Source organism: Paroedura picta, chromosome 4 (genome assembly GCF_049243985.1).
Source record: "Paroedura picta isolate Pp20150507F chromosome 4, Ppicta_v3.0, whole genome shotgun sequence".
Classification (NCBI taxonomy): Eukaryota; Metazoa; Chordata; class Lepidosauria; order Squamata; family Gekkonidae; genus Paroedura; species Paroedura picta.
In genome coordinates, this window is record NC_135372.1 from 12,959,966 (window position 1) to 12,986,013 (window position 26,048).

The 26,048-nt window shown below is 51.2% G+C and overlaps 1 protein-coding gene across 2 annotated transcripts; it reads left to right on the plus strand.

Annotated features, from left to right (window-relative positions):
• The first annotated feature begins 494 nt into the window (after positions 1-494).
• CCDC124 (coiled-coil domain containing 124) lies at positions 495-19,557 on the plus strand. 2 transcript variants are annotated; one of them, XM_077331957.1, is made up of 5 exons: positions 495-584; positions 5,298-5,473; positions 12,402-12,582; positions 13,804-13,918; positions 16,172-19,557. In XM_077331957.1, exons 2-5 carry the CDS (start codon positions 5,315-5,317, stop codon positions 16,374-16,376), a joined length of 660 nt encoding a protein of 219 aa, XP_077188072.1. In that variant the 5' UTR covers positions 495-584; positions 5,298-5,314; the 3' UTR covers positions 16,377-19,557. The 2 variants fall into 2 exon arrangements, with proteins under 2 accessions (XP_077188072.1, XP_077188073.1); XM_077331958.1 differs by lacking the exon at positions 495-584 and adding an exon at positions 688-878.
• Positions 19,558-26,048: the final 6,491 nt, after the last annotated feature.

Consider the following 26,048-nt stretch of genomic DNA (forward strand, 5'->3'; position numbering starts at 1 on the left):
TCGCAGCCTTTCTAAAAGGTCAAGATTTTTTGGAATGAATATCATGAAAAAGTGTAAGGCCATATTAGCTTTGGCCAGTGAAACCTGCCCCCCTCAGGAAGTCTTCTTACGTCAGAAAGGGGATTCTCATTCACGCGCATGCGTAAAAGGTAGATCATAATCCGCCATTTTTGTACCGGGCACGAAACAACCGAAACGTGCAGCCATCGCCGTTGCTGGCAAAATTTCACTTTTGCCCGCATTCGAACCGTCCAGTCGCAAAGATCGCCATCTTTCTTTAGGTCAATTGTTAAAAAAAAAAAAACCGCTGATTGGCTTAAACAACAAGCAGAGGTTTTCCCTCCTCCCCCGACATTTATTAATTCCTTGGGGTAAAAAGGATGCAAAGGAAAAAAAGGAAAAGAGAGAGAAAGAGTTGGGCGGGGTCTGCCATAAACAAAGATGGCGAGCGCCCTGGACAAAAATGGCGAGAGAGGCGTCTACAATGGGTGTGGCCTTGAAGAAATGGACGCCCTCCCTCTTTTTGCAAGCAGAAAAAGCGCGTGACGCGATAAGGCTGCGACGCCCGGCGGTGGAGGCGGCTGGTAAGGAGGGGGCGGGATGGCCATGGTTCCCCCCCACCTGGAGCGGGACGGGGGGAGGAGAGGGTTGCCACTTTCCAGACGGCACCTGGAGATTGCCGGGGTTAGAGGCAGCTGATCCCCCGAAGATTAACTGCTTTGGAGGGGGCGGAGGTTCTGTAGCATTGACGCCCCTCGGCTTCCCCAAGCCCTGCCCTCTGCAGCTCCCACCCCCAAAGCTCCAGGAATCTCCCGGCTCGACCCTGGCATCCCCAACACACCTACGCCTGGGAGCGAGCGAGTAATGCACATTTGTGGGTATGAGTGACATCTGTAGGGTGGCCAGCTCTGGGTTGGGAAATACCTGGAGATTTTAGGGACAGGCATGGGAAAGTCAGGATTTGGGAGATCAAGGAATGCAGGGGCCTCTGCAGGGTATAATAGCACAGAGTCCACCCTCCAAAGCAGCCCTTTCTCCAGGGGAAATGATCTCTATAGTCTGGAGACGAACTTTGGTTCCAGGGGTTCCCCAGGTCCTGCCTGGAGGCTGGCATCCCTGCATAGATTTCCCCCCTTCAATGTAGCCATGTTCTCCAGGGGAACTGATCTCTGTCGCCCGGAGATGACCTGTCATTCCGAGGGACCCTTAGGTCCCACCTGGAGGCTGGCATTCCTAGTCCACCCTCCAAAATAACTATTTTCTCCAGGGGAACTGATCTCCGTAGCCTGGAGATGACCTGTCATTCTGGGAGATTCCCAGGTCCCACCAGGATGTGGGGAGCCCCAGGTCCCACCAGGATGTTGGCATCCCTAGTCCACCCTCCAGAGCAGCCATTTTCTCCATGGGACCTCATCTCTGTAGTCTGGAGATGAGCGGTGATTCCAGGAGATCCCCAGGTCCCATCTGGATGTTGGCAACCCTACACGTATCTCCCATTATTACTCTTACTGTATGAATATTTTCATTATCCCTATTGTGTGTGTGTGCATATAAAAGTGAGGGCTCTGTTAGTGTATAAAGAAACGTAGTTCTATGCTATCCATGCACAGAAGAGAGATATTCTGTATGTCCGTAGACAGGAGAACTGTGCTATATACACAAGGAAGTCCTATGGGAGGGAGGCTGTTTTGAAATCTCATAATAATAATAATAATAATTAAAATCCATGTGCTTCCTCCCCACCCCATTCATAGTCCATGAATGTGGCCTGCAGTTAATTACTAAATCACCCCTCCCATGTGATGTTTTCATATTTGCACACCCTAGCCTTACTCTTCAGAGCAGCTATTCTGAGTAATTTATGGGTTTTTTTTTTTACAAAATCTTGCTTCGATAACCTTATCATTATGAATACAAAAAGCATTTGCATTTGCGCTGTGGATTTATTACTTTAAACACCAAAGATTTGGAACATAGTGCTTAACAAGTTAGAGGTTTCAGCTACAAGCTTTCATCAGGATAAATGCGCTCACCAAGTTCATCAAAATCCATTCATCCTTTTTGTCAAAAAGCATCTCAAGTTAACATTGGCTCCAAAGAACATAATGCAGGGATAATCAATGTTAACTTCAGATGCTTTTTGACAAAAAGGATGAATGGATTTTGATGAACCTGGTAAGGGTATTTATACTGATGAAGGCTGGTAGCCAACATCTTTTAACTTGTTAAAAACGTGAGTTCCAATTCTTGATATTTCAAACAATAAATCCTTAACACAACCGCAAATTGATTCTTTGTTAATAATTCTCAGTTTATTTGTAGCCCTACACTGGGCTTTCTAAACCAGGGTTTCTTGATGTCCCTGGAAGGGTTTTCTGAATGGGTGGGAGTTAGTTGATTTTTTATTTTTTTGAAAATTTGTTTAACCATATAAGGTCATATCAATCCCCTGCCCCGCCCCCCCACACACACACAATGGCCAATGATATGGGCGTGTCCACAGCTCTGCTTCCCAACCATATTCTGCATGATCGTGCCACTTCTGGGGCTTCTTAAAGCCTGACAAATGTTTCAGGTGTTTCTCAATGGTAAAAAAGGTGCGAAAGGCAGCCCTTTGAAGTATTTTCTCTTGTATTTAGCTCGAAGCTGTGTAGACCATATTCTGTTTGGTTGTGTAATTAGCATGTCACCTTTGCCAACTTGCAAAATAGTGGCAGCACGCCATTCTCAATCTGGGAGCTATAGATTTGCTTCACTGGCCTTCCCTTAGCAGGGCCTGCAGAGCAGCTTTTAAAAGGAAAACAAAAGCAATTTCCAGAAACACTTTAATTGTTGGTTTTTGTATCACCACTGATGTGTTTTCAGACGTCACAAAATTTCAGGAAGTACCCAGCGATGCTTAAAGATCTGAAATCTTTTAAAAGATTGTATGATTTATATGCCGTCTTTGTCTCCATCGGGACCCAAAGTGCCTCATATCATTGTCCTCTGTTTTATCCTCACAACATCCCTGTGAGGTAGGTTAGGCTAAGAGTGTGTGACTGGCCCCAGGATCACCTGGCAAGCTTACAGTACCAGGAAGAATTCGAACCTGGGTCTCCAAGACATTAATCTGATGCTTTAGCCACTAATTCTACTGAGAGATTGGGAAGGAACGCTTCTATTTGGCAGTTAGCATGCTCATATTTATTTTATTTACTAGGGTCCAAGCCTGTAGCATTCAGGAATACAACAGGCGCTAGATAGGGGGTGGGGGTGGAAGAACTGTGCAGTTGGCCTCCCCCTCCCCCCAGGATCTAGAAAGGCTGCAGGCAACTGTTAGGGAACTCACCGGCAGGGGCAGTTCTCATGCGGCTGGGATTTGCAGCCTCCGAGCCTCGGAGGGAAGTGGAAGGAGGAGGGGGTGGTCAGGAGTGGGGGATGGAAGGCGATTGGCTGGCTGCTGGACAGATAGGCAAGCCAGTTGGAGGAGGAGGCACTTAAGGGGTAGGGCAGCTGAGTGGCACTGAGTGGGTGTTAAGTGTTGAGTGGCACTTAAGCCATGAGACCACGCGCCTCCCGTTACCAGATATATATTATGTAGAACAGATTTTTGGATTTGGGAGAAGGCAAGATTTTTGGACTTGGTGTAGTGGTCAAAAGTGGTGGAGAACCAGATCCGATTCTCCACATCTCCACATGAATCCTGCTGGGTGACCTTGGGCCAATCACAGTTCTCTCATAACTCTCTCAACCCCACCAGCCTGTTGTGGGGAAAGGAAGGGAAGGTGATTGTAAGCCACTTTGAGACTCCTTCAGAAAATTATGGTATAAAAATCAGCACTTCTTTTAAGGGGGTTGTACCTACGGCATCACCAATTCATATGGCATAAATCAGTGGTCCCCAACCCTTTTATCACCGGGGACCACTCAACGTCTTTTACTGAGGCCGGTGGGGGGGGGTAGTTTACTCCTCTACTCTCAACCACTGCCCTAACGCTATCTGATCGCTATGGTAATGTTTAAACATCCCTTCAAAATAAGATACAGACACGCCACAACAATGAACATAAGGAACATTTTATTTTCATGGGAAATTTTAACTCATGACAATGACAAATCAATGGGAACCCTGAGCTTGTTTCTCTGCAACGAGATAGTCCCATCTGGGAGTGATGGGAGACAATGACACCCGAAGTGTGTTGTAAAGGGCCCGGGGGGGGGGTGAAGTAAAGGGCCGGGGGGGGGGGAGAAGGCGTCCTTCGGGGCCCACCTCCAATTAGTCGATGGACCACATGTGGTCTGTGGCCCACAGGTTGGGGATCGCTAGCATAAATGAAGGTCAATTGAATAGGAGGGTGAAGGGTTAGAAGTTTTCTGAAACAATGCAGAATGTATAGAAACACAGATGGAGAAAGCAGTTTCTCCTCTCATAGTCCGGAGATCCATGAACAGCAAAGAGGACGTTACACCCTTTAACACGATTAGTTTATGGAACTTGCTGTCGAAAGATAGTGCAGTGATTATGAGCTATAAACAGGGGGAAAGACAATTCGTGGGTGGATATATTGACTATGAATAGTTAAGTGGACCCTCCGTGTTCAGAGGCAGTCTATCTGTTAATGCCAGTCTCAGGGAGACCTTAGCAAGCATGGGCTGCTGCCTTCTTGCCATGGTTGCAGACCTTTCAGAAGTGGCTGTCCAATCATTGTTGAAAACCAGATGCTGGACTAGATGACTCTCCCCCCCCCCCCAAAAAAAAACAAAAAACAAATGAATCTGTTTCTCGTAAATAATCATTTAACGATTCACATTTATTATTTTACAATGCATTTGTAGGTGAAAGCAATTTCCCATAGAAGTTCAAAGTCATCCTAAAATTTCACATCCAGAGAAAGCTGGTGGGGGGGGGAGGGGAGAGATCTACTGTGGTGAACCTTTGATAAAACACTTTTCTGTACTTGGCATATGACCTTTATCTCAGTTTCGAAGTGCTCTCCCCATGCACCGACTAGCTGCAGTCTTTGCAACCACTTTGTGAGGTGGGCTGATTATATTGCCCCCCCCCCTGTTAAGGAATGGGGGTGGGAGAGGGACTATTGTGTTTATGGCGGAGCTGCAGAGGAAAAGCTTCCGGGTTCCTGCTGCCGTCCCCTTAGATCAGGGGTAGTCAAACTGCGGCCCTCCAGATGTCCGTGGACTACAATTCCCATGAGCCCCCGCCAACGCTGGCAGGGGCTCATGGGAATTGTAGTCCACGGACATCTGGAGGGCCGCAGTTTGACTACCCCTGCCTTAGATGGTTTTCTCCTTTGCAGAAAGAGCACCCTGAGGGATGCCCAAGAAATTCCAGGGGGAGAACACTAAGTCGGCAGCCGCCCGGGCAAGGAAGGCTGAGGCCAAGGCAGCGGCCGATGCCAAGCGACAGAAGGAGCTGGAGGATGCCTTCTGGAAGGATGAAGACAAACACGTGATGAGGAAAGAACAGCGGAAGGTAAGCTGCGGGCTGGGGAGCAGGGAAGCTTGGCGGGGGTGGCAGGAGAATCTCAAGAGGGACCTGACCTAGCCTAGCCTAGCCTTGCTGCTCAAGATCCCCCCCCCCAGACCTGCCTTTTTCACTCTTTCAAATGTGGAGTAACCCCTGAACAATGTTTGCAGGCTTCGAGGTAACCCGGAAGTGACATCAGCTGGCCACACCCCCCGGAAGTGGCATGTCACTGGGAGTGACATCACCCAGACACGCCTCCTCTCCTTCCCATCCACCCAGAGTTTAAAAAAAAAAAAAAGCCTATGCAATACCTCGCCACCCCCAACCGGCCTAGTGGGCAGCTCCGCTGGGTCAAGCCTGAGGCCGGGGTAGGAATTTCAGTGGTGCAACCGTGTTGGGGACCCCTGCGGAGGAGGCTTCCTGTTGTCCTCTGCTTTCAGGTTTCTCGTGGGTCGTGCAGGGAGGCCTGAGCGTTCCCTCTTGGCCCTGTTTTCTCATCCTTTCTGCTTCCCACATCTGATCAGTTTGAGTTTTCCAGCTGCAGATTTTAGCTCCTGAAGCATTCCGCTCTCTGTTCCCATGCTGGGTTCCCCAACAGGCCTCAAGGGGAGATTTCCTTTCTTGCCCCCTTCCGCAGAGTTTTGGGGCTCATCGGAAAGGTTCGCCCCTCCCCTGATGTCTCTCTTCCCGCAGTGCGCAATACAGCTGGCTGTGCAGAGACTACCCAGGTCTTCGTGCACATGGGGTCCCCATCTTGAAGCATCTATCTTGTTGTTCTTGGTTGCTGCGGCAGCGGGACAGTTCCCACTTCTGGCCAGACGATGGCAGCAGCGGATCAGCTGTCTGGATCGTTAGCCTCCTCCGGGTCTGGCCCCTCAAGGCTTATGAATGAACAGCTAAGCCAGGGGTAGTCAAACTGTGGCCCTCCAGATGTCCATGGACTACAATTCCCAGAAGCCCCTGCCAGCATTCGCTGGCAGGGGCTTCTGGGAATTGTAGTCCATGGACATCTGGAGGGCCGCAGTTTGACTACCCCTGAGCTAAGCCATCCCTCTCCCTCTCTTTTCTGATGTCCTCACAGCAAAATCTTGGCCATTCTTTCAGGTTTTCAAGGTAAGAGATGTTCAGAGGTGGTTTGGCGTTCCTCGTCTCTGCAAAGCTACTCTGGGTTCCCTTGGTGGTCCCCCATCCAAAGAGGAACCAGAGCAGACCTTCGAATAAACCTGGCAGGATGCCTTATTCCCTTAGGCTTCCTTGGGAGGTGGTGGGTTCTCCTTCTTTGCAAGTTTTTAAGCAGAGGATAGATAGAGATGCTGATTCTGTGAACTCAGGCAGATGGTGAGTGGGTGGGCAGGAAGGGATGTGCCAGTGTTTGTCTCTTGTGGCCCTTCCTTGCATGCCCAGGGAATTGCTGACCACCACTGTGGGATGGTAGGTGAATTTCCTCCAGGCCAGGCTGGATTCTGGAGATTGTGTCAGCACTTGGCTCTTGCATGCCCAGGAAATGGCCAGTTGGCACATGGGGGTCAGGAGGTGAATTTCCTGCAGGCCAGACTGGCCAGGGATTCTTTCTTTTTTTTTGGGGGGGGGGTTATCATCTGGGAATGGAATTGGGGTCACTGTGGGTGGGCAGGTAGTTTGTGAACTTCCTCCATTCTGCAGGGGTTGGACTAGATGACCCTGGGAATCCCTTCCAACTCTAGGATTCTATTACACAGTGGGAGTTAGTTTTCATAAGTTTTCATAAGTGTTCAGCATGCAGCCAGGCATGTGTACTACCTTTTTAAAGGCAGTAAGTGAACAAAGATCCTGGAAAACTACTGCCAAACAGAGTAGACAGTTTGGCCCTTGGTAGATCAAGAGTTTGACCCTGTATAAGATAATGTTCAGAGGTGTGCGCATGTATGTGTGTGTGTGGGGGGGGGGAGGTTCTTCCAACATCATCCCACCCTGTATGCCAATAAAGGTTTTCTGAGTCTGTGAGTCATCCAACCCTGTTCATACAGGATGTAGTAGTTCTGATCAGCAGCCTCTAATCTGGAGTACCAGGTTTGATTTCCTGCTCCCCCACATGCGGCCAGTTGGGTGAACTTGGGCCAGTCACAGTCCTGTTAGAGCTGTTCTTACGGAGCAATTCCCTCAGAGCTCTCTTGGCCCCCGCCGCCTCACAGGGTGTATGTTTTGGGAAGAGGCAGGGAAGGCGATTGTAAGCCGCTTTGAGAATCCTTCAGGTAAAGGAAAGCGGGGTATAAAACCCAACTCTTCTTTTTCTTTAGAAAGAGCCCATTGAGGTATTGGATGGAGAATGAGCTATTTGTGTAGTATTGGAATGTGAGCAGAGCTGGCAGGAAGAACCAGATTTCTGTGTTGGTAAAGTTCCATGCGGAACAGCACTGCTCTTTTAAACTGATCTTAAGATTTTACAAACCGCCCCAAGCCTGGCCGCGGAGAAAGGCGGTATATAAATTTAGTAATAAATAAATTCTTTCCTCTGATCTGCTGATGCTGCGAACTTAGACTATGAGTGGGTGGGCAGAAGGGACTATGTCAGTGCTTGGCTCCTGTGGCCCTTTCCTGCATGCCCAGGGAAATGCCAATCCCCACTTTGGGATTAGGAGCCAAATTTCCTCCAGCTTGTCCTGGGACTCTGGGTTTTTTTTTTGGGGGGGGGGGAGGGCATCAACTGGGGATGAGATTGGGGTCACTGTGGGTGTGCAGCTAGACGTGCATTTCCTGCATTGAGCAGGGGGTTGGACTAGATGACCCTGGAGATCCCTTCCTACTCTATGATTCTGTGATTCTTCCCTGGCTATCCCTCCCGAGAGTCCCTCGATGCTTTCTGAGGTCATCCTCTGTTGTCCCGGACCCTCCGAGGCACTTGCCGGAGGAGCAGGGAATCGGCTGGCATCAACCCCGAAACCCTCTCCCCACGTCAAGAAGGCAGCCCTCCCCAGAGGCGCCCGTGTGGAACTCTCTGTGCCCGGGGAAAAAAGCAGCAGCAGCAGCGGGTGAAAGCCGACCCTCCCGGATGGTCTCGAGTTTCAGACTGTCTCCCTGTGACATTGCCGGGACTCCGTGGCCAGACGCCCCCCCCCCCCCCGCTGCTTTGTCTCGCTAAAAGCGCAAGCCTTAATTGGCTAATGCAGCTGGCTTTCTCCTGCTATGGGAGCAGTTTGTGGCTGGGAGCTGAGAGCGTGGATGGCCTTTTTGCTCCCCCCCCCCTGTTCTTCTTTCTTCCTACTCCCCTCCCTGTTCTCCCCCACCCCCACCCCCTTTCATCCTCCTTCTCCATCCCCTCCAGGCCTTCTGCTGACTTTCCCTGTTTCTCGGTGGTCACGCTTTGCCACCCTCTTAACGCCTTCTAATGCATCCCATTTGAAATTACGAGTGGGAACGGCGCTCCAGGTTGGTGGTTGTTGGCACTTCTAGACAGATGCCTGTGTGCAAGGGGGGGGGGGAGGTTTTGTTTTACGTGGCTGCCTTTGCTCCCCTGCTGCTCTCTTTCCCCCCTCCCAACCTGCTAGCGGAGAAGGGCTGGCAAGCACACGGTGGAGGGCTGGCTGGGGTTACCTCCTGAGTCCTGTGCTTTGAATGAGTCGTAGTTTCCACATCTATTGCCAGGGCTCAGGGCTGGAGGCTCTCGTGCAGCTGTCAGGCACCCTGGGAGGCCTGAAAGCATCAGGAGGGCCCCGCTGGATCAGAGCAGGGGTTCATCCAGTCCAGCATCCTGTCTCACACAGTGGCCAGTCAGTTCCTCTGAAGGGCCAACAAGAGGGCACAGAAGTCAAAGCCTTCATAAGAACATCAGAAGAGCCCTGCTGGATCAGCCCAGTGGTCCCTCTAGTCCAGCATCCTGTCTCACACAGTGGTCAACCACTTCCTCTGGAGGGCCACAGGGGCCAAGGCCTTCAAAAGAACACCAGAAGAGCCCTGCTGGATCAGACCAGTGGACCTTCCAGTCCAGGATCCCATCTCACACGGTCACCGTCCAGTCCTGGAGGGCCAGCAACACGGCAGAGAGGCCAAGGCCTTCATAAGAAGATCAGAAGAGCCCTGCTGGATCAGACCAGTGGTCCAGTCCAGCATCTTGCCCTCCTCTGGAGGGCCAACAACAGGGCATAGAGGCTGAGGCCTTCATAAGAAGATCAGAAGAGCCCTGATGGATCGGACAAGTGGTTCATCCAGTCCAGCATCCTGTTTCACACAGAGGCCAACCAGTTCTCCTGGATGGCCAACCACTGGACCACTGGCGAGGCCCTTCCCTTAATACTGCCTCTTAGCTGTGGGATTCAGAGGTTTAGTGCCTCAAGACCAACTCGAGGGAGCCCCATACCACCCCTCCTGCCTCTGAAGTTCAGTTCTTCAGGAGGCCGGGAAGTCACGGGAGTGCTGTGAAGCAATGGGGTCACTTTGTCTGCAGAGATGGGAAGGGGCCAGCCGGAGGAATTGAGGAGGCGCCGGGGAGCAGCTGCAGCTCTTTGAACGTGAGGTTGGTTCAGATCTCAAGGATCTGCCTTGCTGTCAGATCTCTCCCCTGGTGGAATGGAAAAGGAGGAAATAATGGGAAAGCAACACTTTGGCGTTTCTTTGTACACCCGAGGACGGAGGCTGCTTGTCTTCCTTCTCCCAGCGAGCATTGGAAAATGACCAAATGGGTCCTTTTATAAGGCAATCACCACTTTAACCTGGATAAATGCTGGACTGCAGAGCTGGGATTCTCCGGCAAACTTGGCATGATGGACCCCAAACTGGGCAACTCTCTCCCATCAGGAAGGAGCCGTTCCCCTTCTGCTGGCTAATCTGAACCTTTCTTGCCAGGCTGCTGGCAGTGTCGGTCGGACCAGCGGTCCATCTCATTGCTGCCGGGCGATGGTTGGTTTTAATGTTTGTATCTTTATGTGGGGTTTTATAGTTTCATGTTTTTTATGGTCGCAACCTGCTGTACGATGGCTCTCCGATAGTGGTGGGAAATAAATCTCATCTAAATAATAGATAATAAGTAAAACTGTCCCCCTTCCCTCTTTCCAGCAGTGGGAAGGCAGTAGGGGCTGGGCATGAAGGCACCTGATAGTCAGAGGTAGACTACTTCTGTATCTGGAGGTTCCATTGACCCGTCCCAAGTAACAGCCATGGATGGTTTGAGTCAAAGAATCTTGTATTTCTACTGGTTGGATTCTGCCCTTCCATTCCGTTAGTGGGGGTGCATTTTTCGGGGGCGAGATGCCTTCCACTGCTGCAGGAGACAAAGGCCCTTTGTGTGGGGGGAAGTGGGTCAGTTCTGTGGGATCCACTCATATGACCACCTTGGAGCAGTGATTCAGAGCAGCGGCTTCTAATCTGAAGAGCCGGGTTCGATTCCCCACTCCTCCTCCATATGCAACCAGGGTGACCTTGGTTAGTCACAGTCTTGTGCGAGCTGTTCTTGCAGAGCAATTCTCTCCGAGCTCTCTCAGCCCCACTGACCTCAGAGGGTGTCTGTTGTGGGGAGAGGAAGGGTAGGCGATTGTAATCCTCTTTGAGATTCTCTCGGGTAGGGTAAAGCGGAGTATAAAATCCAACTCTTCTTTGTGGCTTTCCTTTTCCCCAAAGGGGATCCAGAGGAGATCAGGGCCCTGACGGAGCTAAAACAGTTCCGCAGGGCCTGCAAAAGGGAGCTCTTCTGCCAGGCATTTGGTTGGACAAGGCACAAACAAAAACATCTGCAAGGCCCCTGCTCTCTCCCTCTCCCCCCCCCCCCAGAAATCCATAAAGGCATTCTGCTCCTCATTACAGCATTATTACTGTTTAATGGTGTACTGTTACCCTGTTATTATCAGTAATATTAATATTATAGTTATTTATTTTATTTATTTGGATTTTTATACCGCCCTTCCATATGGTTCTGGGCGGTTTACAGAAAATGTTGTAAACATAGTTACATAGAACTTTATAAAAATCTGTCAGACAACAATCATCATCATAATATAACATAGCATGAACAACAACACTGACATATCCCTGGGGAGGTCAGATTGTTCAGTCATGGATCTGAGGAGGAGAGACCAGCAGATGTTTTGAGTCGGTTGGCTTCAAGCGAATGCCTGGTGGAGGAAAACCAGGGATTCTGGTTCTGCAAGGGGAGGGGGGAGGACAACATCTGGGCATGGAATTGGGGTCCCGGTGGGTGGGCAGGTAGTTGTGAATTTCCTGCATTCTGCAGGGGGTTGGACCAGATGACCCTGGGTCCAGTTCTTGTTTTGGCGCATGCTTCATCCGGCAGCACTGGCTGACCAGGTTGTGCATTCTCCTTGTGTGGCGGCAGCCCTGGTGTGCATGTGCATGTTTGTGACTGCGATCCCCAGCTTCCCAAGTGGCGACCTCTTTGCATTATCTGCTACCTGATCCTTTCAGCCATTAAACCTGGGAGCTTGGGCATAGGTAGAAGCTGCCCCCCCCCCCAGACACACACACATACCATCGTTATATTAAATTGGGATTAACATGCTTCAGTCTCCCTCTTTCCCTTTTGTAAGGGAGTCAAGGCATGCAAACTTATTCTATGACATTCCAGAGAAACAGGATCAGAGCACCGCCTGGTAAAAACTCAATACTCAGCCTTCCTGCCCTTGAAATCCCTTTTGAAGAAACCGACCTCGTCTGGGCTGTCCTTCCAGATCAAGGGGCGGCAGTGAGGGAGCTACTCCGGGAAAGGCAATCCAGTGGGGCCAAGGCGGACCGCAAAAGTGGAAAGACCATCGAGAGAGCAGAGTGAAGGAGCTCTTGTGCTCTGTCCGGCTGGCCCAGCCTGCAGATTTCCAAGCGAAGCATGTTGGAAACGCACATTCAAAAAGGAGCGTAGAAAACACGATTTCTCTAGGATCTGCGTGGCGGTAGCAAGCTGCTCAAAGTTCTTTCGCAGGAAGGCTGAGTTGTTCTCTTCCTCTGTCCCCTCTAGGAGGAGCGTGAGAAACGGCGTCTGGAGCAGGTCAGTCGGAAAAAGGAACTTCAGCGCCTCCTGGAAGAGGAGGATGCCATGATGAAGGGGAAGTCACCGAAGCCGCTAGTCCCCAATAAGGTCACTCGAGCCCAGATCGACGAGACGCTCCGGAAAGACCAGAAGGAGAATGGGGATGCCGGTGAGCTCTCTGTATACTTTGTGTCCGGTTGACTGCTGTGGGATGCCCGACTAGATGGAGCCATCTCAGTCTGATCCTAGTGTGGACAGGCCGTGGTGTGAACAAATACTGCCTTGTCATGTTTTATCTCTTTTCCCCATGGCCAAGAATATCAACTTAGATAGGGAGATGTGTGAAGTATCTCATTTTTGGGTAATAAAAACGTGATGCGTGATTCTAAGGTAGGGGATACCTGGCTTGATAATAGTACATGGGAAAGGGACTTAGGCATTCTGGTGGACAATAAGTTAATACTGCTCTATTCCGCACTGGTTAGACCTCAGTTGGAATATTGTGTCCAGTACCAGGTGCTGCGGTTCAAGAGGGATCTTGACAGGTTGGAGCGTGTTCAGAGAAGGACGACGGGGATGGTTGAGAGGTTGGAATCCGTGCCTTAGGAGGAGAGGCTGGGAGAGTTGGGTCTGTGTTGTTTGGAGGAGGGCCAAGGGGGATAGGAGAGCTGTTGAACTAAACCTGTTGAAAAGGGGGCCAACTTGTTTCCTGCAGCTTTAGAGCAAGAGGTTCAAATGACAGGAGACCCAGCTTGAAGTAGTGGTTAGGAGTGCGGACTTCTAATCTGGCGAGCTGGGTTTGATTCCCCGCTGCCCCACAAGCAGCCAGCTGGGTGACCTTGGGCTCTCCACAGCACTGATAAAGCTGTTCTGACTGAGCAGTAATCTCAGGGCTCTCTCAGCCTCACCCACCTCACAGGGTGTCTGTTGTGGGGAGAGGAAAGAAAAGGTGATTGGAATCCGCTTTGAGACTCCTTTGGGTAGAGAAAAGCGGCATATAAGAACCAGCTCTTCTTTCTCAGTAATATCAGGGCTCTCTCAGCCTCACCTCCCTCACAGGGTGTCTGTTGTGCGGAGAGGAAAGGGAAGGCGATTGTAAGCCGCTTTGAGACTCCTTTGGGTAAAGAAAAGTGGCATATAAGAACCAAATCTCCTAAGGAAGTTCCCCTTCAGCATTAGGAACCATTTTCTGACAGCGAAGGCTGTTGGTAGATGGAATACATTGCCTGGGGGGGGAGGGGGGGAGTCTCCTTTGTTGGAAGTCTTTAGGAGGTGACTGGATGAGCGCCTGTCAGGAGGGTGTGATGTTTAAGGAGGGGGGCTGGACTGCATGGCCCTCGGTGGTCTCTTCCAGCTCTGTGTGATGCTGATTTCTCCCCCTCCCCTCCAGTGGAAAAACAGAAGAGCCACCTTGAGGTGCCCTTGGAGGAGAACATCAACAGGAGGGTGCTGGAGGAAGGAGCTGTGGAGGCCCGAACCATAGAAGATGCGATCGCCGTGCTCAGGTACTCCCTACAAGCTAGGGGGCTGCTTTGCCGTGGGGTGGGGTGGGGCGGGGCGGGGCGGGGCGGGGCAGGCGAGCGGATCGTTTATGGTTTCCCATTCAGACCCGCATTTTTTCATTCGTTCGTTCATTCATTCATTCATTCATTCATTCATTCATTCATTCATTCATTCATTCATTCAGATTTTTATACCGCCGTTCCCTATGGCTCTGGGTGGTTTACAGAAAACATTTCAGAACATTTACATGGAACAGTATCAGTATCAATATCAGCATCATTCTCCAAAGCCTGGGTTTTCCATTTCGTCTATTTATTTACCTGATATATCTTCTCCCTTTATCTCAGGGACTCAGAGTGGGTTCTGCATAGTAAATCAGTCCGAGCACACAAAACGGGGTGCCCAAACACCGAGTTATTTGGGTTTTAGAGGTCTGGAATCCCCAGAAGGAAGCTTAGGATTAAGCATTCACACTCTTTACCTTTAGAGCCTCTTGTGACGCAGAGTGGTAAGGCAGCCACCTGAAAGCTCTGCCCATGAGGTTGGGAGTTCAATCCCAGCAGCCGGCTCAAGGTTGACTCAGCCTTCCATCCTTCCGAGGTTGGTAAAATGAGTACCCAGCGTGCTTGCTGGGGGGTAAATGGTAATGACTGGGGAAGGCACTGGCAAACCACCCTGTATTGAGTCTGCCATGAAAACGCTGGCGGGCATCACTCCAAGGGTTAGACATGACTCGGTGCTTGCACAGGGGATACCTTTAAGCATTCACACAACACAATAAGTAGCACAGAAGTTGTTTAAATAGGATCCTGAATACGATCAACCAAACGCTAGACCGCAGTCTTTAAGCGTTCACGAGCCAGTGTGGTGTCGTGGTTAAGAGCGGCAGCCTCTAATCCGGAGGGCTAGGTCTGATTCCCTGCTCCACCAACTGCAGTCGGCTGGGTGACCTTGGGCCAGTCACAGTCTGGTGAGAGCTCTTCTTGCAGAGCAGTTCTCTCAGAGCTCTCTCAGCCCCACCTACCTTACAGGGAGTCCGTTGTGGGGAGAGGAAGGGAAGGCAATTGTGAGCTGCTTTGAGACTCTTTCGAGCAGAGAAAGGCAGGTTATAAAAGCCCGGTCTTCTTCATCATCTAAGCAAGTTTGTGAAACCAGTTATGTACAAGGCAACCATGTTACCTGTGCAGAAAACCTGCTTGAATAGTTCACTTTTCCCACAGTTTGTGGAAAGCCAGGAGTCCATGGGCTTTTGTGGCCTCCTTGGGCAGGCATTCCCACAAGGAACGGGAGCCACAACCAAGAGAGCAGATGTATAGGCAGTTTTGCTGATGGGCAGGCTGGCACCCGCAGCAACCCTTGCTGACTTGAGCAAACCAGAAATTCCCGGCCATTATCCCATCCTATGCTGGCTAGCGTAGACACCTGCAGGGTTACACTTTGCAGAACCTGCAGCAGAGCCCTATGCAGAATGCGTGCAAGTAATGCCAAAGTGCCAGTTGGGTCTCCTGCACCACATTCAGAAAGTTTCATCTAAGTTAAAAAGATCCCAAGCAGCAGCTGGGGGGTGGGGTGGGGTGGGGGAGCCCTTTTTCTGCCTGCAACCCTACAGAGCTGGTTGCCAATCCTAGACCAGACGGATCGGTTGTCCAACTTGCCAGCCTGGGGAGAGAAATAAAAAGCGGGCTTGAATCCTGAAGGCCGCATTTGCGTTTGTGGGAAACATGCTGTGAATCAGGTCCCCAAGAGAGGGGTCTGGTCAGGAGTGGGGGGGCCGCAGGGACCAAGCCCTATGAAGATAGGTTGAGGAACTTGGGAATGTTCAGCCTGGAGAAAAGGAGGCTGAGAGGGGACATGGTAGCCCTCTTTGAGTATTTGAAAGGTTGTCACTTGGAGGAGGGCAGGATGCTGTTTCTGCTGGCTGCAGAAGAAAGGACACGCAGTAATGGGTTTAAACTTCAAGTACAACGATATAGGCTAGATATCACAGTCAGAGTAGTTCAGCAGTGGAATAGGCTGCCTAAGGAGGTGGTGAGCTCCCCCTCACTGGCAGTCTTCAAGCAAAGGTTGGATACTCACTTTTCTTGGATGCTTTAGGATGCTTAGGGCTGATCCTGCGTTGAGCAGGGGGTTGGACTAGATGGCCTGTAGGGCCCCTTCCAACCCCATGATTCTATGATTAAGTCACCGGCTGCAATCCCACTAAGCTGAGCTTTCTGCTCTTCTTTCCCCGCCGCCCCTCCCGTCCCCCTGAACAGCGTCGCCGACGACCTGGACCGCCACCCCGAGCGCCGGATGAAAGCCGCCTTCGCCACCTTCGAGGAGGCCAACCTTCCCCGCCTCAAGCAGGAGAACCCCAACATGCGCCTCTCCCAGCTCAAGCAGCTGCTGAAGAAGGAGTGGATGCGGTCCCCCGAAAACCCCATGAACCAGCGGCACACCGCCTACAACAGCCAGAAATGAACTCTGGGAGGAGGGCGGTCAGGAGGGGGCCCGGAGAGAGCAAGCCCCATGCCCCCTCTTCCTCACCCCCCCCCCAAAAAATATCTCCAAGGACCGCAGATGCTGCTGTGACAGCCCTCCATGCTCCACTTTTGAGGATCTGAAACCTGCAACAAATCCCTCCCCTTTTTTCTCTCCCTTCCTCTGAGCCTTTGGCTTTGTCGATCTTCCTTCTCCCCCACTTGAAGTCCCCCCCCAAGAGGCTTTTCCATCTTAAATCAAGAGGCTTTTCCATCTTCACGGGGCTTCCTGAGCATCTGGGGGGGAGCAGAATCTGGTTGATTTCCGTGACAGCTGAGCCAAACATGCTCCCCCCCCCCCCCCCCGTAGACTGGCAGGCAACAGCCTGGATAGACACCCCCTCCCCTGTCCAAGAAGGTAATGTTTGCAAAGTTTGGGCCGCTTTTCTAAAAAACGGCTTGCACAACAGCCCTGCTTGGCTTTGAACATGGGCAGCCCTTCACTTCTGAAGGTGTGTGTATGGGGGAGGGGGGGGGGGCTCGACAAACGCCCAGCTCAAAGCAGGCCCTGGTTCTCAGGGAGGCGACCCACTCCTGCCAGGATCAGGCTTCTGCAGTAGGCTGGCGTCCATGAGCTGCCCTTCGTACGAAACAAACCGCTTCCTGCGCTTTCGAAGACGGGTGTTTCAGCGGTGCAGAGGGCCTGCAGGGAGAGGACGGCACTTGATCCGTTCTGCCAGCATTTTAGCCTGGCGCAAGGCACCTTCTTGCCGACACGAGAGGTGTGGGAGGACTCGTGCCAGAGGAAAGCATACTCTGCCGGCGGAACGGACCACTAGGATCTCCCCCGACTGCGAAACACTTGAAGCCTCTTTTCCCCGGCCTGCTGGGTTTAGGCGAGGATGGCGTTTTGACCGCCCTTCTAGACAAGAATGCCCCTCGCACAGGGAAAGTTAGGAGCGTTTCTCCCTGAGCAGCTCCTTTCTTACTCTCTAGGGCTGCTGCTGATTTTTGGATGGCACATCCAGTCCTGAGAGCCCTCCTGTAGTCCTGAGTCGTGCAGCCAAGACCCAGGGAGAACTCGGCTAAGGGATTTCATTAGTGGGAATTGGCCCACCACTGTTCCAGCCGGACCCAGTTCCGATGAAGCATTTTGCAGTGAGGGGAGATCCCGGCGGTCCCTTCTGCCGGCGGAGGGTGCTCTCCTCTGGCACCAGTCTTCCCATACCTCTCCCGCCTTGTGCCAGGCTAAAATGCCAGCAGAACAGATCCATGGATCCGATCCTTAGGCCATTCCCGATAGGCCCTTTCCGTAGGAAGAGAAGCTGAGATTCCGACCCCGAGAGGTCCCTGTGCCCGTTTTGCAGCCAGGGCTACTCCAAGAGACTCGATTCCAGTTTTGCCAAGAGGCTGCTGTCCTCAATCCTGGACCGGGACCTGTGGGACCCTGGATCGGAGCTCCGGCCTGGCTCTTCTGGCTGTCGGTGCCCTGGCCACTCTTCTTCCCTTGCGTTCCCGCTGCGTTTCTCCGCACCTTTTGATGCTGTGATTTTACAGCAACTGCAGTTCCTCTTTCCGGTCTTCCTTCTCACAGCCCTCCTCCCAGGCACCCGAGACTGTGCCCCTGGCTTCTCCAGACTGCCACATTTGCCGCTTCCAGCGGGGCATGAGCCGGTTAGGGATGTCGGCAGAGGTGGGCCTGCAGCCCCCCCCCCCCCCCAGCTTCCCGGAGCCCACCCTCTTGATTGGCTCTTCCTCTTTTGCTGCAGCAATGACACAGCTGAAACGACTCGTCTTCCTTGGGGAATGGGCCGTGGTGGGTTTCCATTAACAGCGCTGCAGCCCCCTCGAGGGGGAATCCCAAGCCGGTGTACGTTTCTCTCTTTGATTCTCTGAAATGGGCGCTCTTTCCCTTGGTCCACTTGAGCTCTGGGTGCCGCCCCAGGGTGCATTGATACCCCCCCCCTTTCTGAGTTCCACCCCAACAGCATAATTAGATGCTGGCGGGGCAGTGCTTCAGCCCCAAGCCGAGGAGGGTGGCATCCCAATTAGCCGCTTCTTCCCTGTTCTTGATCCTATCCAGCTCCTTTTCATGGCCACTCTGAAAGTCTCTCCCGCTGGGGCTCCGTACAGCCCCTGCAAGAGTTGCTCTTTGGTGTCCGGTGACCTCTTGGCCAGAAGACGGGCAGCGGACCCGGGACTCCCTTGTGTCCAGAAGGCTTCCTATTTCCTCCGGCTGGGACAAAAGCGGGGCCATCTTTTTCTCTTTTGCCTTGCCCGTTGGCCTCCCTGTGTGGCCTGCTCCCCTTTTCAAATCTGCCCCCCCCCACAGTTCCCCACAGTTCCCTTGGGCACCTTGTGCAACTCTTGAGTGCATCTTTGGTCGAATGGGAGAATTCAGAAGCCCTTCCTGGGCATTTTGTCCTGGCATTTTGTCCCTGGGGCGTTTTAGAGGGGTTACGGATCAATGAAATAGGCCCTGCCCGATCCTTTTTGGACACAACAGTCGTAAGAGATCCAAATGTCTTTATTAAAAAAACAACAACGCACAGACGGCACCCTCCTCCGTTTCCCAACTTTTCAGCCCACGCGCCCCCTGCGCCCCTGCCCATTTCCGCATTGCTGGGACAGAATCGGGTTGCCTGCGGTGAAATGCAGAAAGCCGTCATTACGCCTTCCCTGTCGGCGTGACTTCTCCAAGGTACTCGTCGAGAGAAACACGCACGCAGGCAAACCCTCTCACCGCGTCGTGCCGCAATTAAGTCGGCTCTGCTTGATGGCATTGCCGGGAAAAGACCCCAGCTGACGCGCGCGCACGCATTCTGACTCCAGGACTGTCCTTTCAAAGTCTTTGCTCTCGGAAGGCAGGTCTGCCGGCTGTTCGGAAGGCTTACGCAGCAGGAGGCGAGGCTGCCGAAAACCAAGGTCAGCCTGAATGCCCACTTGGGTGGCCTCCTTTTTAAAAGAAGACCCGTCTTTAGACAGTGGGCCTGCCTCTGCAGAGGCGGTCGAAAAGTGCCCCTGTCTGGCCCTGAATGAAACAGAACACCTCTCCCCCCTCCTCCTTTCCCCACCCCTGTTGGATTTGCTTCCAAAAAGGGGGGGAAAGACACATCTGTCTTTGAATGAATTCGGCCCATTTTGTGAACTCTCTCCAAGGAATAAAGTATTTGAACCATGCTGTCTTCTGTCTTTTCTCTGTGGCTTTGCTTGTCGGACTAGATGCCCATTGGGCCAAATTTTGTCCTGAGCCATAGGTTGAGAAGCTGCCTAGAAATGCCGTCCCTGGGGGCCACTTTTCTCTTGGAGGGTCAAGCCAGAGTTGGGAGGGAGAGCTCTGATTTGGCAACTTTGCCATTGAATTCAGGTGTGCCTAGCATGGATTGGCTAGTGGTGGTGTCCTCAAATGACCATGCGCACCCCCCCTCTTCCCCTTGAGCAGCTTGACCGCTTTACAAACATGGAATTTCCTTTCCCCACCTCCCCCCAAAAATGAATTTCAGTGAAGAGCACGCAAGTAAAATGTGAACTAAGTAGCGTTGGGCTCAGCCTAACTTTGCAGAGTCCGAAATGGAGAACGGAAAAAGATGTCTTCTGTCCTCCCCGGGCAAAGAGGAGGGCAAAAAATGTGGTGGACTTTAGGCTGAATTGGAGGCATTGTGGGGAGGGGGAGACCTACAACTAAATCAGCATTGCAACGGGCCAATCCTTTGCCTCGAAAAGGAAGCCAGCAAAAGGCTCTCTGTGGGAGGGGAATAATCTATTGCAAATCCTGTTTCCCCAACCTGGGTGGGCCAAGCTAGCCTAACTTCGCAGATCTCAGAAGCTAAGCAGAGTTCTCCCTGGTTTATGGCCATGGCAAACCACCCCGAAATGTGCCTTGAAATCCCCCGTGGCTTAATGGCCCCAAAAAAGGCCTGTTTTGCCTGCGTGCAGCCCTAAGAAAGTGGCAGACCCTTCAGTACTTCCAGGAAGAGAAAGGTTTGCTGCAGGGGAGAAGTGGAGTCTGCTTTGTGGGAAGGGATCCCAAATACAGTCCTTAAAATCTTTTAAAGGATCTCCAGCAGGAGGAGGGGGGGGGGACGACCTTTCTTTGCCTGAGCAGGCGCTAGCCATGAGCCGACAGCACAGAACTTGATGGCTCCACGCTCTGAGTCTGCTCCGTATGTTCCAAGAGTCTTTGTTTTCAACGTCCGTCTTCCTTAAGGTCAAACTTTCCTCGCCTGAAATGATCCCTGGACTGATTGAATACCTGTTCAGAGACCCCAGCTGAGCATGGGTCATTTCGAAATCCTTTGTTTTGATTTGCTTTTGTTTTTTGTTGGTAAAGCAGAAGCGAAGAGTCCGGTGGGCAGTCTCTGACATGCCTTCCCACCATCAGCTCTAGGGATCGGAGTAGAATTCTGCCCCCTCTCAGCCTGAATCACAGAAGGCGGCTGACTAACCCCTCCGGCAGCTCAGCTGAAGAGAGGCGGGGGGGGGAATTTAATGCGGACAGAATTGGAAGCATTTGTCAGCTAAGCAGTTTTCTCAAAGGCAAGACCTTGGCAGGAGACCTTTCGCCTGGCTCTGCTCCCTGTCTTGCAAAAAGGAAAGCACAGCTTGGTGGATTGAGAAATTGTCGGCACGGAACCAAGAGACAAGCTTTCTCTGCTGTTCTCCTTCCAGGTGCCTTCTTGGAGGGAAAGAGGCCAAGTTTTGTTCAGTGGAGATCCGGGACAAGGGGGTGGCTTTCAGAGGGAGGTCATCAATGGTGTTATTTCATACCTAGAACTTCCAGCTATAGAGGCAGTCTATCTCCAAATATAAGGAGGGAATGGAATATCCTCCCTCGGAATGGCCTGGCTCTTGGACCAGTGTGGTGGCTTCTAATCTGGCAATCCGGGTTTGATTCCCCACTCCTCCACATGCAGCCACCTGGGTGGCCACAGGTGAGTCACAGTCCTGTAGCGCTGACCAAGCAGTTCTGTCAGAGCTCTCTCAGCCCCACCTACCTCACAGGGTGTTTTGTTGTGAGGAGAGGAAGGGAAGGCGATTGTGAGCTGCTTTGGGAGTCCTTCAGGCAATGAAAAGCACGGTATAAAAACAATTCTTCTCTTAATAGCCGATAAGCCATACATCTTTCGTTTCACAAATGTTAAAAGACAGTAAAACAGGAGTTAGCTATGTCAACAACACAATTTTGAGATAAAATGCTCAAAAAACCATCTCAGTCTGACATTAAAAGGTAAAGGTACCCCCTGTGCAAGCACCGAGTCAGGTCTGACCCTTGGGGTGACACCCTCCAGCGTTTTCGTGGCAGACTCAATATGGGGTGGTTTGCCAGTGCCTTCCCCAGTCATGACCGTTTACCCCCCAGCAAGCTGGGTACTCCTTTTACCGACCTCGGAAGGATGGAAGGCTGAGTCAACCCTGAGCCAGCTGCTGGGATCGAACTCCCAGCCTCATGGGCAGACAGCTTCAGACAGCATGTCGCTGCCTTACCACTCTGCGCCACAAGAGGCTCTGACATTAGAGGATGAATATTTCAAAATCAATTTCCTCAAAAACAAATCTCTGCTTCATATTTCAGACAGCATATCTCTAGAGAGCCAGTTTGGTGTAGTGGTTAGGAGTGCGGACTTCTAATCTGGCATGCCGGGTTCGATTCTGCGCTCCCCCACATGCAACCAGCTGGGTGACCTTGGGCTCGCCACGGCACTGATAAAACTGTTCTGACTGGGCAGTGATATCAGGACTCTCTCAGCCTCACCCACCCCACAGGGTGTCTGTTGTGGGGAGAGGAATGGGAAGGCGACTGTAAGCCACTTCGAGCCTCCTTCGGGTAGGGAAAAGCGGCATATAAGAACCAACTCTTCTTCTTCTTCTAGATGAAGTTGTTCACTTGCTACCTTCACACCCTGCTTGGGACCTTCCAGAGGCATTTGGTTGGCAGCTGTGAGTCCGCCGCCTTCTTTCCGTATTTTTATGAAACTCCTACCTCACAGGGTGAGCAGCCCCACCTCCTTCACAGGGTGCCTGTTGTGGAGAGAGGATGGGAAGGCGATTGTAAGCTGCTTTGAGACTCCTTCAGGTCGTGAAAAGCGGGGCATAAAAACTGACTCTTCTTCTTTTTCTCCCTGTCATTGGCCCTCCAGAGGAACTAGGTAACCACTGTGTGAGACAGGATGCTGGACTAGAAATACCACTGATACAGTCCAGCAGGGCTTTTCTTACATTTCCCCAACCACCAATTTCTATTACTGGCAAATCTCGTCTTCTCTGCCTGAAAAAGGGGGGAAATGCCATTGTTAATTAGGTGGTGGCTTGAACAGTAATTGCAGGTTTACAGAACGAGCTAGATATCAACCCTCTTGGATGTAGGGGAGGGGGAGGACAGAGTCTGTGCTGAGCAGAGCCCATGAGGAATGGCTTGCAAAGGGGTGCATGGGTGGGGGGAGGTACAGTGGAAAGCCCCCCCTTCCACTCCCTGAGAGATGGAAACATGGGCACATTTGCAAGGTGCCAAGGATCCTGGCCTGAGGGTAACCCCATATCGGACACTAGGCTCCTTTCTTCTCAGCGCTGGTGCATTTAAAATAATAATAATTATTATTTTAATATATTTTAATGACATCTTTCCTCCCAAAGTAGTGAATTCTCAATAAACCTCCACATCAGACTTAGAAATCCACCTACAGAAACACTTAAAGATAGCAATGAAACTAAATGGGCTCCGATTAACAGGTGCTAACATTTTACAATATCTGGCTGAGCTGGGAGCCAGGAAAGTTAGGGAGGGAGGTCAGCTGTTAGCAGACTACAGGCTGGCAATCTCTGACCCGGAAAGCCTGGCCATGCCCGATCAGCCTCCCTTAGTAGTTGGATGGGAGATCTCCAGGGAACACTAGGGTCATGGCATGGAGGCAGACCATGGCAAGCCGCTTTCCAACATCAGTCGCTTGCTGTAACACACACACATGCCATATGATAAATAAACAATAGCGTGCTAGCAGCCATCAGCTGTGCAGGCTCCTCTGGCTTCAGTGCTCCAGCACGGTGGGTGGGCTTAGCATGATCTGTTAGGCGAGTTTGATTCAGTCGTGGAGAAAGGCAAGTCAAGCCCAGCCATTTTCAACAGGAGCCTTATGGACTCCTGAGGAGTCCTGACATGTATGAAGGGGGCCACAGACTGGAAAATGGGAGAAGGGAAGCACAAAGTGTTTATGGGGGGGGCTGGTAACTGAGCCAATTAAATACCCTTTTTATAGAACCACTAATAGTAAAGCTCGTTGTGTGCTGTAATGCAATGGGCACTAGCTCATGGTTCGGTGTGGGTTTAGTGACTCACTTGGGCTGAATCTGCACGGAGCTTTTATTCCAATCCCAGGTCATAGAATCATAGAATCATAGAGTTGGAAGGGACCTCATGGGTCATCTAGTCCAACCCCCTGCACTATGCAGGACACTCACATCCCAATCGCTCATCTACTGTAACCTGCCACTCCTTTGCCTTCACAGAATCAGCTTCTCCGTCAGATGGCTATCCAGCCTCTGTTTACAAATTTCCAAAGATGGAGAACCCACCACCTCCCGAGGAAGCCTGTTCCACTGAGAAACCGCTCTGTCAGGAACTTCTTCCGGATGTTGAGATGGAATTTCTTTTGAATTAACTTCACCCCTTTGGTTCTGGTCCGTCCCTCCGGGGCAAGAGAGAACAACTCTGCTCCATCCTCAATATTGCAGCCTTTTAAATACTTGAAGATGGTTCTCAGATCCCCTCTCAGTCGTCTCCTCTCCAGGCTAAACAGACCAAGCTCCCCCAACCTTTCTTCATATGTTTCAGTCTCCAAACCCCTCACCATCTTTGTTGCCCTCCTCTAGACACATTCCAGTTTGTCAACATCCCTCTTCAACTGGGGTGCCCAAAACTGAACACAGGACTCCAAGTGACGCTGAACCAGAGCAAAGCAAAGTGGTACCATCACCTCCCAGGATCTGGACACGATACTCCATTTGATACAGCCCAAAATCCCATTTACCTTTTTAGCCACTGAGTCACACTGCTGACTCATGTTCAATGTCTACTAAGACTCCTAGATCCTTTTCGCACATGCTACTGCCAAGACAAGTCTCCACCATCTTATATTCTTTTATTTGGTTTTTCCTACCTAAATGCAGAACTTTACATTTGTTCCTATTGAACTTCATTTTATTCAGTTTAGCCCGCTTCTCGAGCCTACCAAGATCATCCTGTATTCTATTGCTGTCTTCAGTTGTGTTTGCTACCCCTCCCAGTTTAGTATCGTCTGCAAATTTAATAAGTATCCCCTCTAATCCCTCATCCAAATCATTTATAAATATGTTGAACAACACAGGCCCCAGGACAGATCCTTGGGGTACTCCACTTGTCACTCTTCTCCAAGAAGATTCCAAGGTTGATTCAATCCCTGCTGTCTATACTGAATGCGATTTCCATTTTGATTTTGGGCCATTTAAATTTTTCAGCTGTAACATGCATGACTGATCTGGAATGATCTACCTTCCCCCCCCCCCCCCGTGATATCCTGGTGTGGATATAGTCCTTGATATTTGAAAAATCAGCATAAGTAAAGGTGCAGCTGTCTGCTTTCCCTGAAATAGCTTGCTGCAGAGCCACCAACACTGTAGAAAAGCCCTGATTGGCCAGGGCATCAGTTCCAGGTTCCCAGGTTCCAAGGCTTCCCTTAAAAACAGGTGAACCTACACCTGTCTGGCAACCTTACCACTTCTCTGCAATGTTTTCTTGACCTGGAATAGGCTAGGGGCATTATACCCTCCATGCGAGGCCTGGAGATCTCTTGGAATTACTGCTCAACTCCAGCTCCCCATACAGAGACCAGCTCCCCATACAGAAATGGCTGCTTTGGAGGGGGGATATCTTTAGAACTGTACCCCAGTGAGATTTATGGATGCCAGACTCCAGGTGGGATCTAAGGATCCCCTGGAAATACAGCTCATCTCCAGGCAGTTAGGGTGAAGGGGAAAGCTCTCCCCCATCATGTGCACCCTTTCAAAAGGAATGCATGTGGCCATAGGCACCCCTTGGGTAGCACAGTCTGTTGGTCGGCTGGTGATGGCTGATTCTTCTGAAGCCTGAGGCAACTGCAGTCCCTGTTGTTGTCCACAAGATCAAGTCATTGCCTAATAAAAGCGAATCACCTAATCCCCCCCCCCCAAAGTCTCACTGTCTCCTTTCCTGGAAAGCTAGCGCCACTAGAAATTCTGGGCCACTTATGCCTTTGAGTTCATAGGACCTTCCTGGCAAATACTGTTTTTTATTTACCAGGCCAAGCTTGAGAAAAGTGACACAAGTTCCTACGACTCTCTAGCCAGTTACTCGTTTACCATTTACAGTTACAGGCTCAAAATGTTCCTTATTTAGACCTTCCTGCACTTTCCAGACTCGCAAGACCCATGCTGGTCTGTCTGCCTGTTTGCATCCAAAAATACCAACTGTTGCTGGTAAGGGCTGGCCAGAGCCCCTAGCCTGCAACCTCAGCCTGCAAGCCTCTACCATTGTCTCTACTATCACTGCTCATCTCTAGACTATAAAGATCAACTCTGCAGGTATTTTACTCTGCAGGCATTGTCATGTTGACCCCACATACAGACGCACACACAATGATGGGCATGGAGGGGGTGGGAAGGGGAG